Source organism: Lissotriton vulgaris, chromosome 11 (genome assembly GCF_964263255.1).
Source record: "Lissotriton vulgaris chromosome 11, aLisVul1.2, whole genome shotgun sequence".
NCBI classification, from domain to species: domain Eukaryota; kingdom Metazoa; phylum Chordata; class Amphibia; order Caudata; family Salamandridae; genus Lissotriton; species Lissotriton vulgaris.
Window position 1 is genome coordinate 826,414,934 of NC_141699.1, and position 19,196 is coordinate 826,434,129.

Below are 19,196 nucleotides of genomic sequence, written 5' to 3' on the forward strand. Positions count from 1 at the left end.
AGAACATGTAGCTCAGGAATGAAGAGAAACATTGATTAAAGTCTGCACATTCTACAAAGCTGACATGACTAATGAAGTTAACGTGAATTATTTAATTCTGCATCGTTCGGCATCTTGCTAAAGCGTGTGTTTATTTAAGACCGATCGAAATAAAGGCAATGGAGAAATGAGGCCTAGTTTAACTTGACAATGTAAATACGGTAGACATGGATGCTTAATGAAAACAATAATCATGCTACACACTAATTCGAACGTTTAATGAAAGGCACATTTTCCATTTTTCCTTTTTAAGGGGCATTCCTCGTTTTAATATTTTCACAGGCTTATTACATATTTTAAGCTCATTTAACTTGCTCCATCAAGTTCCTTTAGGGAATCCGACCAGCATGTCGAGAAGACGAAGCAGCGGGTCAATTCTTCAAAAATTAAAGGAAGTTGACTTGGATCCTCTCTAAATCACTTTTTAAAACTACATATCAAATCGCAAGGATTAAAAAATATCCCCACTGATATCAATTTGGTGGCAGCATTTTTATTTGCAAAACATGTAGTAGGGTACAAAATATAGTCAGATTACCCCTTTATTTAGGAAATGGCTAATCCAGTTGACTACATCTGTTTTTCTCAACCTGTTGTACTTGATGCCTTATCCAAACAGTTTTTCCCCCTCACCTTTTCATTATCCGTATATATGGCCCCTCTGGTTAAAATGCCCCTCCACGCCCCAGAATAAATAAAATGGTAATAAATTGGTGACAGCAGCAGGGAGTAGGGTGGGCTTCCTCAGCAATTTTCATAGTGCGCATATATTTTTGGCCGGCCTTCTTGCTGCGGCCAGGCAGACATGCACACTTTAAAACCTCTAACCCAGCCTTCTAAATACATCTATGTTAGATTAAGGGAAGGGCTTTAGTGTCCTTGGGAGCGGCTAGTGAGTCCGCTCCCTCCAATCAGGGTGCTGCTTTCAGAGCATGTGAGCAGCGCCAGGATTGGTTAAGGCACTTCTCAGGGGCTTGAGTTGCAGGAGGAAGACGTGCAGTGAGGAAGGGGTCAGAGTCCGATGTGTAGCACGTAAGTGTGTTCTTTTTGTTACACACCACCCATTTGCCTGCCTATCACTCCCCGTAGATGTCAGATCGACTTTCATATCGGGGCCTTCAGTTATGTTACTAAAGTAATGTTGTAACAATGCACACACTATTTCTTTTTCTGACTATCTAACATGGGCTGACTAATCTCTTCATGAAAGTCCAAGTGGGCCAAGTGCTATGTGAGTGGGTTTACAAAAGGGATATATCGGGGAAAAGGAGCAATAAATCACATTACGTTCAGTGAGAAAGTGCCAATAAGCTATAAAGTATGTTGTCCTTTTGTCTAGATAGCTGAATCTAAAGTGTTTTCAGATTTCAGAAGGGTAGGTACTGATCATTAAAGGAGCGAGAAATTCCTCTGTTAGTCTTGACGTCAGCCAGGCAAGTCATCACGTAAATAATGAATCTGGGCTCAGGGCCAGCGCCTACATAAACATTGTTCAAACTGGTTTTGAGGCCAATACCTGAGACGTATCGCCTGAGGGGATAGTTACAAAAGCCATGCATCTGTGCTATGATACCCGTTGAAGACAGGTTGTCTTTCAGCACAATGAGCTCTTTAACAGCTCAGCTCGCTAAGGCCCTTGGTAATCTCATGTTTGTCAAGTATGTTCTTATTGCTCAAAGATTAGCGATGAAGGAAAGCTAGGCTCCGAAGCACATTTTATAGTGTTCGCAATTGATGCTATATTATTCGAGGTTACTTTTAAGGCTGTCTTAACTCTGTGCAGGTTGCTTTAACAGATTTGTTTCATATACTGTATGATAGCCATCCTCCAATTGTTAACATTGTTTTTCTATTGGAAATTTTAATAGTGCAAGGACTAATTTGCATGTGGTCGGTCCCTGTCGGGAATAGCACATTGTAGAAAAATGTATACAATTTGCTCAAAGTGTAGTGTAGTTCCTATTTTCCCAATAGGCTCTGCGCATTGGAATAACAAACGATAGCTTAGACGTAGGACTAAGGTCGACTAGGTCTCTATTGAATATGTTAGACTTAATTGTGTGTGCCAGCTAGCTCAGAGGTCACTAGAAACTTTCTCGAATGAACAGGGAGGAGTTACTTCCTTGATTAGACAAGAAGGGATTAGTTTCTGACAACCGCATAAACATGACAACTTTGCTCCCTCCAGAATAAGGAGTATATCTCCAGAGTCGTGTAAAAAACAATAGATGGCTATTTCACTCAGTCAATCGTGCATACTTAGTTTCACCAGAATACAGAGAAATAGAGAGACGGGCGTTTTCAATAAAAGGTGTTATTTATTGAGCAGTCTTCTTTCTCATGCAAGAGAAATGAATTGCCACAATTGCAATACTTGTCATAAAGTAAAGTGCGTACAGTAAAAGGAGTATTATGAAATAATACTGTAAAAGCATTTATATGGTTTCTAAGCCATAAGATACTTAAAATGAATAAAATACATACAATGATAAAATGACTAAACCTACTCAACTGGTGTTTCTAAGATACGCCTATCCCAGTGTACCTAACCTAAGCCTTGTACAGGGAAGGAGTAGATGAGTTACAGTTTTTTGCCAAGAATCTGAATCAATAATTCTCTATGGGTCTAATCAGTTCCGTACCTTGGGTATAGAATGAAGGAGGTCTTGTATCTCTCTCTTAGGACTCGATCTCCCAGAAACCTGCGAGGGTGTAAGGGAAACACTCGAGCTGGATTTTCTCGGCAGGAGAAAAGACAGCGTCTCTCTGTGCGTCAGCAGGGGGGGGGGCGGCTTCCTTCGGCACTCGCATCAGCTGGGCGTCTGGCAAGTAGATAGCCGATCTGCTCCAAACCACCGTGTCTTTGCTTAAGGCAGATGCTGGTATATTTATACCTGGAAGGTGCCGAGTTTGACGTAAGGTTGGACATAAGACGTCACTAAGAACTGGCAGTTCTTTCAGGACTCTCAGGAGTTCTAGGACAAATCAAAACAGAAGCAGGGGAAATTCCCGGGCTGCTGGAGGCTTGGTTTGTTTAAGAACGCGTTGTACTTTCTAGGAGTCTATGGGAGCAGCCTTGCCGTATTTGGACTGTATTGGCTATGACTTAATATGGATATGATTCTTATGCCTTTATAGGGATATAATTTATTATAACCATACAAGGGCATAAATCGGGAATATCTAATTAGGGTCCTAGATACATTCACAACAAACGCATTTTTCAGAGGGTAATATTAGAACAAACATTTATGTCCAACAATATTGGTTTCGGTGAGTCGTCCTAAGTGGCATAGACTTTGCCAACTATGGGATCTGTAGCTTGCTGTGATTTGTGTAGTCGAGTAGCATCTCCCCGTGCGGTGCACTAAGGCCACATCGGTCTGTATTTGCTTGTTCTGTTCTGTTAGCCTATTTTAATAGCGCATCTGTTTCCCATATTGTCAGCTGTTTTGACTTCCCACTGTTCATGTTACCTTGCTCAAAAGATTGGAGTCTTTAATCCCTGTGCAGTTGGAAGCACATTATACCTTTTGACTGCTAATACTGAAAATTCCTTTCGACCTGATAGTTCCTTTGTGTGTTGAGAGATTGTTAGACCTCCCTGTCAGAATGTAGGAATCTGTTAGGCCTGTGCAGATGAATACGGGTTCTTGCTCAGAGGAAATTTAGTGGCAGCTGTGCCTTTTGCCCCAAAGCAACAAATGCAGTTTTTTCTTTCCAAATCACCAAAGTCCTTTGGTCTAATGCACAACCGAACTCTACGCCTTCACTGCAGAAGTATAACATTTTTGAAAAATATATATATTGTTCCAGCGTTTAGTTAGTTCTCACGTTATCGAAACTTTGCACATTATATGTGGGTCACCTGCATTATTGTCACTTATTTACGGCTCATCACGCGTTTTGCAATTCCGGTCCTAAGTACCCTTCGGACCATGTTCTCATAATAGAGCAGCCAGAACTCTTAGATCCTCTGCTATCCTGTTGTCACGCATTCCCAGGTTGTTGTTCCAGGTTGGGATGCCTTTCATTTTCTCTACTGGCCTCCAAGGCTTGGAATCTTCACATTGTGAACCTGCGCTGCACCAGCAATGAGATACTGCTCAGTATACTGCTATACACGAGGCTATTTGCTACTTTAGGCTGTTGCCTGGTTTGCTTTATCTTTCTCTAACACTGGTTTACTCATTGGAGTAGCCATAGCACTCCACAAATCCAGTCAATCATTCCTTCATTGGAACCTCTTGGCTCAACATCTCCTCCCAATACCTATGAGACATAAGCTTTGCTGGGCTTACACAGCACAGTATACATTGCCAGGGAAAAGCCTAGCATATTGAAACTCCCTGGAACATTAATCCCTTTATTGCCCCAGTATTGGAACTTTCATAGATTCCCATGCTTTGTATCATTCCCCGTCGTCGGAATGGGAGCCTCGGTAAATAGAAAAAACCATAGTAGTAAGCACAAAGTGAAAAAATAGGCCTAGGCCTCATCTCATTTTGTAGCTTATCCACCTCTTTTTGTAAAAGAGACCAAAATTCTGCAGTAGCCAATCAGAGCAGCCTCACCCCATAGAACCTTCCTGAGAGAAGCTCAGAGCCTCAGATTTTCTACCGCACGTTGTGCAAGGGAGTCTCCATTGAGCTCTGCTCAGTTTTCTTAAATTTTTTCTTGTTATTTCTTCAACTTCTTGGATATTTTCTCATCATGTCGGAGAAGAAAGCCCTCTTTAGAGCCTGTGCCACCTGCTCCAAAAAGAGGTTGTTTGTCGAGGACAAACACGAGGATTGTATCTACTGTTTGTATCCGGACCATAAACCAACAGGCTGTCCGATTTGCAGATCCTTCTCAGCTAAGACCTTGAGGGACAGGGAAGGACGTCTCCTCACATGGCTTCAGAAGATGAAGGACCGGAAGGACATTATCTCTTCGGACAGTGAGGGCTCCTCGTCGATGGTGTCATCCAGAAAGTCTCGGAAAAGGGGTAGGTGCCCCCTTTCTACTTCAGACGAGTCCCGTCACAAGGCCTTACCAGGGACCTCTGATAGGTCTGACAGGCCGGCTGCCCAAAAATCTCCTCACCGAGGTGAAAAGGGGAGGCAGGGTAAGCCTGAGGAACAACAGGCCTCAAAAAAGGTGAGAAAGACTTCTACAGTCTCTTCGCCTCCCTCAGAGAAAGATCGAGGGGTCAAAAAGCCTTCAACCCCTGCTCAGGAGGTCGCTTCAGACAAGAGGCAGAAGTCGTCGACGACTAAACTCTCAGGTACGTCGTCGACGAGTGTTAAAAAGGACAGCTCTGCCAAAGTTGCCTCGTCGACGGGCTCGTCGACGACGGCTGTGTCGACGGCGCCTTCACCGTCGACGGTTTTCAAGGCTCCGGAATCCTGCTCGTCGTCGTCGACGAGAGTGACCATCTCCACGTCGACGACAATGTCTGCAAAGCTGGCGTCGACGGCGGTGTCGACGACGAGAACGACTTAGACGACGACGATGTCGACGACGCCGGTTACCATGTTGCTGACAACGAGCTCGTCGACGGTCCCGTCGACGATACCACCATCGTCGACGATGAGTTTCACCTCGTCGACGACTCAACTCTCGGCGACGAAGACAGTATCTACAAGCTTCCCGTCGACGGCGGCCTCGTCGGCGACGGAATTTTCTGAAAAACATGTTTTTTCGAGGAAAAGGAGGCAAATAACGCCAGAGATGACGTCTCCTCGCCAGGTTCAGAAATTACCACCTAGCCTACTATTAGAAGAGGACTCTGATGAAGAGACTTTCAGTGAATTTGGGCAGGCCTATAGCCCTTCTGACCTCCAGGTTAAGGTTCAGGACGTTAGCTCTGAGGAAGAGCAGATGGAACGACAGCACTATGCTCCAGAGCATTATTATGAGGAGGAGCGCACTACTACCAGACACATGCCTCCACAGCAGCCTCTGCGTCAGGTACCTGAAGGGATGGTGGCAATACCATCCACTTTAGTGGCGGATTTACAACTTATGTTGCAGGACTACCGGCAACGTTTCCCTGCGCCTCCAGAAACCCAACAAGTGCGTCCCCCGACACCTCCGCCTCAGACATTACGACCTGTGGCAGACCATTCTTTGCCTCCAAGAGAGCGTGCCACTGCGCCGGAAGTGCGCCCACAAGAGGTGGTTCAGGTGCAAGATACTGATGATGACGCTGCGTCTTCAGATGCAGACCAGCAAGCGGATCCTGATCAAGATCAACAGGCGCCGTGGAATACTACTGACCCTATAGATCCGGACAACACAGATCCGGATAACATTACTTCGCCTCCAGCGGACGTTGGAGGGTTTCACAACCTGATGGACAGGGCATCCAAAAGATTTGGTCTCCCAGTGACCACGGTTCAATCGGATTGTTTTTTATATGACTTTAAAGAACCATTCAGAAAGTCAGTGAGATCCATCCCGATCATTGAGCATGTCTGGTCTGAGGGCTTGAAGGCTATGCATAATCCGGCCACAGTCCTCCCGGTGCTTCCGAGACTGGAAAAGAAGTACAAGGCACCTGATGGCAGTCCGGCATGTTTGCTTGGCCAACCGAAACCGGATTCGGTCATTTCGCAGGCTGCCCAGAGCAAATCCAAGAATCCTTCTACGCCGATGACTACACCGCCGGATAAGGAGGGCAGGCGCCTAGACAATGTAGGCAAAAGATTTTCAGCTATGGCCAGTCTCCTGGTTAGAGCAGCCAATGCTTTAGCGATTCTGGGACGCTATGATCGGCAAATGTGGTGCGACCTTGCTCCATTTGTAGAAGAACTGCAGGATTCTTCTAAAGAGGAGGTGAAGAAGATTTTGCTAGAAGGGGAACGGGCCTCTTCGGAGGTCATTGATGTGGCAATGGATATAGCAACCACCGCATTCCGAGCACTTGCCGGCTCAGTGGTTCTGCGACGCCAAGGGTGGTTAAAGGCCACATGGTTCAGGCAGGAGGTGCAGAATAAGATCTTGGATCTACCATACGACGGTGAGATGCTGTTTGGCAAGCACGTCGATGAGGCCCTGCAAGGCATCAAAAAGGACACGGATACAGCTAAGTCCTTGGGTACATTGCAGTATCGTAAAGTGCCTTTCAGGGGAGCGAGAGGTAGAGGTTTTTCTTCTTATCGTGGAGGAAATCAAAATCGCTACTCTTCTGGATCTCAGTCCAGCCAGACGTATAAGCCTCAATACTCTCAAAGGGGTTCTTTCTCTCGCCAGCAGCCTAAAGGACGTCAGGGGCAGCAAAGGAGAGACAACACCAGGAAACAATAGCGGCCAGGTGGCTCTTTCCACTGTTCCTGTTCCCTCATTCACATCAGTGGGGGGCAGGATTGCCCATTGCCTAAACAACTGGATGATTATTACATCGGATCAGTGGGTCCTACAGATTGTCAGAGAAGGACACACATTGGAGTTTCAAGACCTTCCTCCAACGAGAGCGCCGGATGCCTTCCCTCCCAAACATCTCAGGCTCCTTCATCTCGAAGCCCACCAACTTTTCACCAAGGGGGCGGTAGAGCCTGTACCCCTTTCGCAGAAGGGGAAAGGGTTCTATTCCAGGTTCTTCCTGGTTCGGAAGACAAAGGACAAGTGGCGTCCAATTTTAGATCTACGGCAGCTCAACACTTCTCGTGAAGTTGTCCTTCAGGATGGTCACTCTTCAGGACATCCTGCGTCTACTCAATCCAGGGGATTATATGGCGACCCTAGATTTGGAGGACGCCTACTTCCACGTTCCAATTCATCCAGCTCACAGGCAATATCTTCGATTTACAGTGGGCAAGAGCCACTTTCAATTCAAAGTACTGCCATTTGGTCTCCGGTCTGCCCCGCGGATCTTCACAAAGGTTCTGGCTCCGGTGGCAGCTTTTCTCAGGAAGCAAGCTATTCAAGTGTTTCCATACCTGGACGATTGGCTGCTAAAAGCTCCATCTGTTCTAGAAGCGTCCACTGCAGTCCGGACATGCAAGGATCTGTTCGAGCGACTAGGTCTTCGACTCAACAAGGAGAAATCGGTTCTATGCCCATCCAAGTCAGCAAGGTTCCTAGGGGCCATCCTGAACACGGACAGTTGCTTAGCCCTTCCATCAGAGGAACGCCAGACCAAACTAATGCCTTCAGCTCGTCTTCTCCAATCTCGAAAGACACTGACAGTTCGCAGGTACAAATCGCTTCTCGGATCGATTTCATCTTGCATTCCTTTAGTTCCGCACTGCAGGCTCAGAATGCGTCCACTACAAGAGCAATTGGACAGACAGTGGCGGCAAGTCACAGGATCCTTCGACGACAAGGTTGTCGTTACCAAGGAGATGAGAAAAGCAGGCAGCTGGTGGCTGCGGAAAGACAATCTTTCCAAGGGTGTATCGTTCCTCCTTCCACCATCTCCCCTGATTGTAACAACGGATGCTTCCATGGAAGGATGGGGAGCGGTCCTCCAAGAGCTAAAGGTCAGCGGTCACTGGAGTCCAGTGCAAAGCAAGTTCCATATCAACCTCCTGGAACTTCTCGCTATCCGTTTGGCTCTTCAAGCTTTTCTTCCGAGGATTCAGAACAGTGCAGTGCTGGTTCGTACGGACAACACTACAGCCATGCACTACATAAACAAACAGGGTGGAACAAGATCCTCCACCCTCTCCAAGGAAGCCCAAACGCTATGGAATTGGTTAATACAGAACAATGTCTCCCTCTCAGCGGAACATCTAGCGGGGACACTCAATATCAGGGCGGACGCTTTGAGTCGTCAGAACACTCTCTCACGAGTGGGAATTGGATCAAACCGTTCTGGAGGAACTCTTTGCACGATTGGGGACACCATCCATCGACCTGTTTGCGACTCCCCAGAACGCCAAATGCCTGTCCTTCGCAAGCAGGGTTCACCATCGGGAATCCTTGGGGAATGCGCTTTTGATTGCCTGGTCAGGCGCCTTTGTTTACGCCTTTCCTCCCATTCCACTGATTCCGAAGTTGATCAGCAAACTCAAAGTGGAACCGTGCAGGATGATTCTAATCGCTCCAGCATGGCCCAGACAAGTTTGGTATTCGGAACTTCTTCTCCTCTCCCAGGACCAGCCAGTTCTCCTGCATCCTGTTCCAACTTTGCTTTCAATGTCTCACGGTCAGGTTCTACATCCGGACTTGAAGTCACTGCGATTGACAGCGTGGCTCCTGAGTTCAGAGAGTTCCAGGGTTTAGATCTCTCAGGGGAATGTAGAGACATTCTGGCTCAGGCTCGAGCACCTAGTACCAACAAGACCTACCGTGCTAAATGGAAGAGATTCTGTGTTTGGTGCCAGAAGGAAGGTTTACACCCATATACTTCTTCTCCGCACAAACTCTTGCCTTACATACTTTCACTGGCGAAATCTGGATTGGCTCCATCTTCGGTAAAAGTCCATCTGGCAGCCATCTCTAGATTCAGACGTTCATCTTCAGGTCCTTCCCTATGGTCAGCGAGGATTGTCAAGCAATTCCTGAAGGGTTTATTAAGGGTCTTTCCTCCAGTCCGGCCCCCACCTCCGGCCTGGCATTTGAATCTGGTTTTGTCATCTCTCATGAAAGCCCCTTTTGAACCTGTTCATAAGTCTGACCTTAAGTTTCTTTCCTGGAAACTGGCTCTTCTCTTGGCCCTGACATCGGCTCGCAGAGTAAGTGAGCTCCAAGCTTTCACGATTGAGGAACCATTTCTCCAGTTTAAGAATAATGTGCTGATTCTACGGACGAATCCTAAGTTTATCCCGAAGGTGCCTTCGGAATTCCACCTAAATGAGCCTGTAGTCTTGAAACCATTCTTTCCAAAGCCTTCTTCACCTGCGGAAAGAACTTTGCACTCTCTGGACATTCACAGATGTCTGAAATTCTACCTGGAGCGAACGAAGCATTTCAGAAAATCTTCACAGCTCTTTGTTTCCTTCAGTGCTCCACGCAAAGGTTGTCCAGTTTCTAAAGCTTGTATTTCCCGTTGGATTTCCAGTGCTATACAATTTTGTCACCAGGCGGCTGGGAAACCTCTGCAGCGAGCAGTTCGTGCTCACTCTACCAGATCCATGGCTTCATCTGCGGCGTTATTCGCAGGAGTCCCTATCAAGGACATTTGCAGGGCGGCAACGTGGAGCAGTGTCCACACCTTCACCCGCCACTACTGTTTGGATTCTTCTGTGAAGGAGGATGCAGCAGTGGGCCAAGCAGTCCTGAGGAATCTTTTCCAATAAGTCGGTGAGCTTTTCTTTCTATCCCGCCTTCCTGTTGCATATTTTGTGTGACTGTATTATTGTCATATTATATGATCCTATGTGTTCTGCTGTTCTTTCAGAGATGTGTAACATTTTCAGGTTCATGTATGGCAAAATATGCTTTTCTGTTTACTGCTGGTTACTCTGATACAAAGCATGGGAATCTATGAAAGTTCCAATACTGAAGCAAGAAAACAAGTTACTTACCTGTAACTTTGGTTCCCCAGTATTGGTAACTTTCATAGATTCCCATGCGCCCACCCGCCTCCCCTGGGAAAGCTCAGTCTTCTGGTCTTGGTGGATAGCTGTTTACAACGGCTACGAAAATCTGAGGCTCTGAGCTTCTCTCAGGAAGGTTCTATGGGGTGAGGCTGCTCTGATTGGCTACTGCAGAATTTTGGTCTCTTTTACAAAAAGAGGTGGATAAGCTACAAAATGAGATGAGGCCTAGGCCTATTTTTTCACTTTGTGCTTACTACTATGGTTTTTTCTATTTACCGAGGCTCCCATTCCGACGACGGGTAATGATACAAAGCATGGGAATCTATGAAAGTTACCAATACTGGGGAACCAAAGTTACAGGTAAGTAACTTGTTTTCTTCTAACCAGTCCGCCGACCTGAAATGTTGAATCGCTATGGGAAGACTCTTACTGGCACAGGAATGCTGTACATCTGATTGTCAATCATATAGAATAGGCTTCTCCGTAGTCCGGGCCCAAAAGAAATGCAAGACTCAGACCTATCCGATTTACATCCATGAAAGATAAATATGCAGACACCCGTAGGGGTGGGCTGAGTTCGCAGAGTTTCACTCCATGGAGTTCCGTCCACGAAGTGGTTCTTTCTCAATATCTGAGTTAACGAAGCAACAAGGTCAAATTTCAGTTTACAACTTGTCTGTAATGCCTTGCCACAGCAATTCATGGAGAAAATGGTATCACTGCATTTAACTAATATGAATTTTGCGAGCCCTGTTGGGAGGTGGTAGGATTGCAGAGCGGAATCACTCACCAGTTTTTGATGGTGGGAGCAACCAGCTGCAATGGAAAGCGCCTTAACTTCAACGCCTGATGGGGCCTTATGACGGGAGATATTTTCAAGTACAGCAGAGCGACATGACCGTGGCAGAACTCAAGCCGGGCAGATCTCAAGACTGCAGCCATGTCGGATTCTGCACGCCAGGCAGGAAAGGCTGTACATTGAATGTTGTAATAATTTTTCTGCTTGTATGTTTCATTTTAAAATGAAGATTTTTCTCATTTTAACATTACAAACGTTGGTATATTATTTGAGGTAATGGATAATTTTCTCTCTTCACATAGAATATTTTTTACAGGAGAGTTGTTTTCTAATCTGTGGAGATGTTAATGCTGTGTTAACCATTGAAAGCTTTGATTTGGAGTCTCAAATGTGTACTCAACCCGACCTGTCATTTGACTCAAACAACAGGGGGCCAAAGTTGGCCAATTGTATTTTGGAAAGGGACCTAATTAGTACCCACAAACATACTCATTCTGAACCATTCTATACCGCCTATTTTTTCGGTCGTGGCTGTTTCACAGTCATTGACCATAGTTTGATATTCAGATATCAGATTCATTTAATCAATAAACGTGAGAACGTTAATCTTTGCACTGGTGACCATAATCTAATTTCTGTGACTATTGATTGCCCTTTGATCCCTATTACAACCTGGCCTGTTGCGATGTCCTCGTGTTTACCAAGTATAACAACGACGTTGGTTTGAAAATTGTAAAACCCAATTGATTTCCTTGCAGTACTAATCCGTAACCACTTTGAACTTTACCTAGCTACGGCATCAGGAGTGTTAGTTCAGGCTTTTGTTAACTTATGCTGTATAGTGCAAGATATGCTTCTGAAACCAGTCTCTGCTATGGAGAAGCCAGTTCCTAGACTTTGATTCCTGTAGCTCAGCTAATAACAGAAGGTTGAGCACTCGGCAGGAGGAGATTAGGGCCAATAACCAAAGTACTCTTTTGGAAACCAACTAACTTCAAGATGCCATACTTTTTTGGTCTACCATAACCTGCATGGTATGTTATGTTATGGACATTTATTACGCGCACAGCTGCTCCAGCAAAGGAGCGTCCCGGCGCCTGACAAGGTAACAACATAACACAAGCTTAAAAGGATGTCCTGATGGGAGAAACAGATCTAAGGAAACAAGAAGGTCTTAGCAGCCCTACGAAATGAGCAAATCAGCAAGGGTACGTACGCATCTCCAAAGGGAGGGCATTCCACAAGGCTGCAGCACGTACACGGAATGAGCGACCGCCAGCACGGCTATGCATGAACCGAGGAACTACTGCCAGTTCAAGATCCGATGAGCGAAGTGAGCGGCCTGGAATGTAAGGGGACACAAGGTTCACAAGAATCTGAGGAGGGGAGCCCTTAAGGATCTTGTGGGACAAACAAAGCACTTTAAATTGGATCCTCTGCTTGATCGGTAGCCAATGAAGAGAGCGCAAGGTATTGGAAACAGAGCAAAACCTGGGTAAGCCAACAACTGCTCTAGCGGCCGCATTTTGTACGCGTTGAAGGCGAGTGGGTTCGGCCTGATTAATCCCTACCAAGAGGGAGCTGGCATAGTCGAGCCTAGACATCACCGTCGCCTGTACCACAAGCTGCCTAGTTAAGGCATCAAAGAATTTTAGCACAGGTCTTAAGCTGCGCAGGATGCCGAAGCAGCAGGCAGCAGTCCGCTTTGTGTGGCAGACAAAGCTAAGGGTAGGATCTAGCCACACCCCGAGATTTTTTATCTCCGATACCGGAGTAGGAGTGGGACCAAGCTCTGAGGGCCACCACACATCGCCCCAGAGTTCTGCTTGCTTGCTGAAGATCCTAATTTCCGTCTTTTTTGCGTTCAGCTGGAGGCAGTTGGAGGTCATCCAGCTGGCAACCGCCCGTAGTCCATTCTGGAATCTTGGGGCATCCAACTTTGAATCCCCGCTGATCGTGACCGCCAGCTGAGTGTCGTCAGCGTATGACACCATGGTCATACCCCACTGCTTGACGACCTCAGCCAGCGGCCTCACGTAAAGATTGAACAACGTTCAATGCTCTTCCGCTGCAAGACTTCTTTGAGTTGACATGTCGCTGCAGAACTATGGATACAGCATTTTTCTGCAATCTACTCCTCGCCCAGTATGAGTTCCAACCATTTTAAGTGCTGTTCACATTAACAACCGAAGCATCCATTTGGTACAAATCGGGCAGAATGTCCCTCAAGTAGGTAGGCAGTCATTGCCTGCTCTATTCTACGCAGCCGCCGCCTTATTAGTTCAATTCAGAAAAGGGAGTGGTGATGGACAGAGTATCTGAATTAAGCAGACCACTCCTGCCCAGTCCAAAGATCAGGGCTTGATCCATCACCGTTTTTTAGCTCACTGCACCATCCCAGCTCAGAACCTGGCTACATGCAAATTAGTCTGTCCCTGGCCCAGTGCATCATGGGAACAGGGCAGACCAAACTACCAAGCCAATTCTTTCACTGGAAAGGAAACAAGCTTCCGGGGACCGGTTTCTGGCATTACAGCAGTCTTCGGCTCGGCTTGCTTGAATCCTGATGGTGCAGTGAGCAAAGGACTCACATCTGAGTATACCCTTCCACGCTTGTGGTGGACAAAACGATTCAGAAAAGGGGGTGGTGATGGACAGAGTATCTGTATTAAGCAAACCACTCCTACCCAGTCCAAAGATCAGGGCTTGATCCATCACCGTTTTTTAGCTCACTGCACCATCTCAGCTCAGAACCTGGCTACATGCAAATTAGTCTGTCCCTGGCCCAGTGCATCATGGGAACAGGGCAGACCAAACTACCAAGCCAATTCTTTCACTGGAAAGGAAACAAGCTTCCGGGGACCGGTTTCTGGCATTACAGCCGTCTTCGGCCCGGCTTGCTTGAATCCTGATGGTGCAGTGAGCAAGGGACTCACATCTGAGTATACCCTTCCACGCTTGTGGTGGACAAAACGATTCAGAAAAGAGGGTGGTGATGGACAGAGTATCTGAGTTCATCACCACACCCTTTTCTGAATCGCCTTATTAGTTCAGACACAATTGGGTCTTTAGTGGCTTTTGCAGTCTTTCTCCACCTTTATGACCAATTTGTAGATCAATATCAATTATAGTAAATCCTATCGCATGATTTTGGGCGATAAGAAATCCGATTTGAGACCAAATGTGTGATGGAAATGTCTTGTCAGTGTTTAAGTTTTCCTTGCCTGGGTATAAACTTTGACTCATCCGGAACCTGGAATAGTAACATCACTGCTAGATGTCTACAATTAGTTCAAATGATTGGTGCTCTTTTTAATCTAACTACCTAAATAGCACATTTAGCAATATACAATACTCAGTGCATCCTTGTGGCCACCTGTGATGCCAGGGTTGGGGGTACTAAAATGCTGTATTCCTTCAGGCTGAAGAAAACCGCTTTTGTTGCAGGTTATTACCCCAACCATCCTATTATCCATATTTTGTGTGCCACAAGACGCTTGGGATGTTATAGTGAGGATTTCATTGGCCTTGCTCCTTAGAAACTGCTTGCAAATTTGGGGCAATTAAACGGCGATGTTTTATCAACTACTTATTCTGGACTGCTTAAACTGTGACAAGGAAGACACATTCCATGGCTTTTGCACATTAAGTCTAGTTTTCTAATCCTGGGCTGACCAGCCTTATTTGATGGCCCCCAAAACCATCAGGAAATCGGATGTGCTTTGCCTGAAAACAGCTTTCCTTGAGGAAAGAATAAGTCAGAGGGCAGTGGTGGAGTCTGAAAAACCCTCAATAGTTGTAAAACATTATTGGGTTACCACACTTAATCCATGGCAATGAGGGCTGCTGTTGAAATTCAGATTCGAAACTATCCGAAATTGTCTGTGTCCTGTTAGGTCAGCATTTCGATACCAATGTACTACCTTGTCCTGTGCCTACACACCTCCCCAACCTTGTTTGCCTTTTTTATTTTTTTGTGGCTTTTATATTAAATACAGAATGGTTTCTGTTGACAGTATTGAAAAAGTGCCACTTCATACAATATAGGCCTGCCTTACTGATTTTACAAAATTTGTCACCCTAACCTCTATACCGCGGTTGGATCTTTCTCTAAGCTAACTTTGCAGTTCGTAGTAGATCCAGTATGCAATCTCATCAGCTTTGTGATTTTAGCTGTGCTCCTTGTTTTCTTATGTTCTTTATCGTACCTTGCACAGTTTTGATCAGTTAACTAGGTAACCTGTGGCCCTGTGTATGATGATGCTGAAGATACATAAATTGTATTATTTATCTATATTCACTGGGGAGCAGTCATCCACTCGTAGTATGTTTTCATCTGGAGAAATGTTTTGAGATGGCTTTCTGATTTGCTTATGAGCTACCATGAGCTTTTACTGATTGTTAGCATGGATTTTATGTGTGTGTATGACATTGATCTATTTGTGATCTTTTTTGCTCTCTACATCTAATGGTATTTATATGTAATGGTTTTAGCTATTTATATTTGTGATGAAATTGATTCATTTTTATGTATTTTATGGTTTATTTTAAACCACGTAAAGTTTGTATTGATTGATTGTGCCAGATTATCAAAGAGAGAATGCTAGAGGAGACGGCAATGGTATGTGATTGTGGTCGACATCCCAATGTGCAATACTAACTCTACCAATAGTTGATGCCCAGAATCCAAGATTTTTTTTCCCCAACATGTTTTTTGAAGCCAACCAAGAGCTTGGCAGAGTAACCCAAAGCATGTGAAGTTACAATTGCTTTAAGTTGCAAAACTATTGTAACAGTAATTTGTTCCAGGTTTTTCATATACAAGGTTTGAGGTTTTTTCATTTTCAAAGGCTGGAAAATCATAATTTAAAAATAATGAAGTGTGTGTACTGTTATTTGTCAGGTTCTGTTCACTCTTGTTTCTAGGTGTGACTGACAAATTTGAATCTTAACACTGTACTAATGAATTGATGTCCACGGACGCTGGATTTGAATTTGAGTAACATTTGTTGTCATTTCGTATAAAATATCTTAATAAGAAACAACGGAAATTCACTTCAGTCCCTTTTCAATGTTGATGTACGTCTTCCGGTGCCAACATCCTCTTCATGTCCAGCAAATTCTTTTTTCAGTTTGCAAATACATCCATTATACCGTTGCTCACATACTTTTTACCTTGTTTGAAAATAGTATGTGAAGATGATTACATCATAGTCGGCATTGTGGGTGTATGATTGATGTCACCATGAGTCATACCGCCTCCACCTATAATTGACGCTCTAATTTTAAAACTATTGTTACTGGTAACTTGCCTAACAAATTATATCTTTTGTAGCAGGTTTTTATATAGAGATCGTGCACAAATTAGTATTTGGGTTTTGTACAATACAACCGACATACATTAGATGCATGCATTTTGAAAAATGCAGTAGCCATATATGTAATGATGTGCCAATCTTCACGCATTTCCCAAATCTCCAGTTATACAAATCAGATGTCGGGAACCCAGGAATGGCGTTCGGAATCTCGGTACATGAAGATTAATTTATTTCTGATCCGAAGTACTTGAAAATCAGTTTATTTCTTACTACATCACCAACAGTCAGCTCTCAAATGACAAACAGTTTGTGAAAACCACAAACATTCGAACGATAAAACCAAGATGTAAGTGAGGAAGATAGTCCACAGGGGCCAAAAAAGGGAAGGAAATACAGTGCAATAAATACATTTTCAAAGCAAAATAACACTTCTCAAGATTGCATCAGTGTATTCCTGAAAAAGAAGGGTGGAGTAAAGCAGAATATACCACTTGAGTCTTGTAGATGGACTTTGACAGAAATGAGAAGAACGAGCCCCAGCATTGTTAATTTATTTCAGGCTGGTGAGTTTCAGAAGAGCTTTAATGAAGCTTGTCTATAGCAGTAGAGTGTGTATTAATGCTATTGTCGTTCACCAATGTTTATTACGTTTTCAGAAGGGAGATCAGAGTTCTCTATTTCATGTTTTGACCAGACAGGGACGGATGTTGGTCTATACGTTTAATTTCTTAATGCAAGTTTGTGTTTTTGGAATGATATTGTCTCTCACAAAGTTCAGAACAAAGAAAATATTTGAAATAGATGTTATTTGTATAGCATGTATCTAGCAAAGGGGCTGCAAAGGTAAATATACTGTCATTGAGTATTGGCAGGAGTAGCTGGTTCCCGGAGCAGAAGTGTTCTGTTACTGGTTTGTGACACAGTGCTCTTTAAAGAGGTGTGCTTTCAACTGTTCCTTAAATTGGAGGAGGGTTGTGGTGGTCCCGATGGATATAGGAATTTTGTTCCAGATCCTGGGAGTACAAACTAAGGAAAAGGAAAGTTACTCTCACATTTCGACCGTTACCTCATTTTCTGCCAAATCTTTTAGCTTGTAATTGTAATGAATTAATTTGATTGTAGGTTTTGTGTCCCCATTTGCCCAGAAAAAAGCGAGTATATTTTCTTGCCATGCAGGTTTCAGAGAGGTTGTCTTATATCTGTTTTCTGCCTAATACATTAACTTTGATAAATGTAAAACGCTATTGGAAGAACCCTCTTGAACACAAAGTGCATGCTTTTTGTAATAAGGCTATTTACACTTCTTTTGTTTGGATCTGCTGGCTCCTCAGGTTATCCATCACTACGGATAGAGAAGAATGACCTGAAAAGTGTCACCCTCATGGAGGCCAAGGCAAAAGTGAAAGATATTGCCATTTCCAGGGAGCGCGTCACTCTACAAGATGTTCTGCAAGAGGGTACGATACTTGCTTTGTTTTTTATACCTGGATCTTGATTCAACGTGAAATAATGTATCATATAGTTGGAAGCAATACAGTGTGCATCAATAAGAACTCCATAGCTTTGTCAAACGATTAAATCATTCAAGTAAAAATTCCCTTTTCGACTGAATACCTTAAATGTGATAGTTGATTGAACTACTTTTTTAACATCTTTGCTCTGATTTGTAAAATTCTGTCTCTCATTTTACACAAGGAGGTAATCAGAAATCCTCCTTTGTATCCCTCGCTTTTAAAATGTACTTGATCCCTTTCAATTTCTTCAACCTAATTATAAAAAGACTGTTGCACCACCCAAGAAGTTCCGTACGCCATTGCAAATAATGTAATAGTTAACACACACTCCATGCAAGTATCTTGTGTATGGGATTACGTGCAATACTTTGGCATCTAAAATTTAAGCGAGGCCTTGGGTTAAAATAAAAAACAAAACACTGGCTGATTCAAAAGAACACATTTCTGTACGTATAGCCCTTGGATTTTCCACTGTAGGCAGTGCATATTTCTTAAACCTTGTAGGTCTGCAATTGTCCTGCAAACTTCTAACATGCCAGCGTTAACACTTTTGCAACATGAATCTTTTTCTGGATTCACTTGCTTTGTATTATTCCTTCATTCAGTGGTCAAGTCCGGAATTGTGACCTCCTTTGTGCTTTTTCGACCACCATTTGGTCGGGAGTCAATCCTCTCTATGCTGCAAGACGTGTGCCACGTACTTTATTTCCTCCAGATTTATATAACGCGAACTCGACTCGAAGGTATTATAGCGGTTTACATGAGCATCAGTTACCTTACACAAGGACACATTCATTTTTTTTTGGGAGGCACGGGGAGATTAAGTGATTTGCCCAGAATCATAGGATGTGGAGTTGACCCGAGGCTTGAACCTTGGTTTCCCAGCTGCAAGGTCAGCACACTAGCTGTGAGACCACATCCTCTTCCCAATGCACATTTCTTTTTTTCGTTGTTGGGTCTGGACCCTAGATGGAGGAGCTCAGCGAAAAATTTGAAGAACACAACTGATAGTCAGGGCTTTCCTGTGCTTCCCTTCAACCATCATCGAACACCA

At 44.3% G+C, this 19,196-nt stretch overlaps 1 protein-coding gene across 2 annotated transcripts in view; it reads left to right on the forward strand.

Annotated features, from left to right (window-relative positions):
- RYK (receptor like tyrosine kinase) overlaps positions 1-19,196 on the forward strand; it is a 906,407-nt gene that overhangs the window by 515,243 nt on the left and 371,968 nt on the right. Inside the window, exon 8 of one of the 2 annotated variants that reach the window (XM_086943935.1) lies at positions 17,951-18,085. In XM_086943935.1, the coding sequence (XP_086800061.1) occupies positions 17,951-18,085 (135 nt within the window). The remainder of the gene's footprint in view (positions 1-17,950; positions 18,086-19,196) is intronic. The other variant, XM_086943936.1, reaches the window with a different exon arrangement.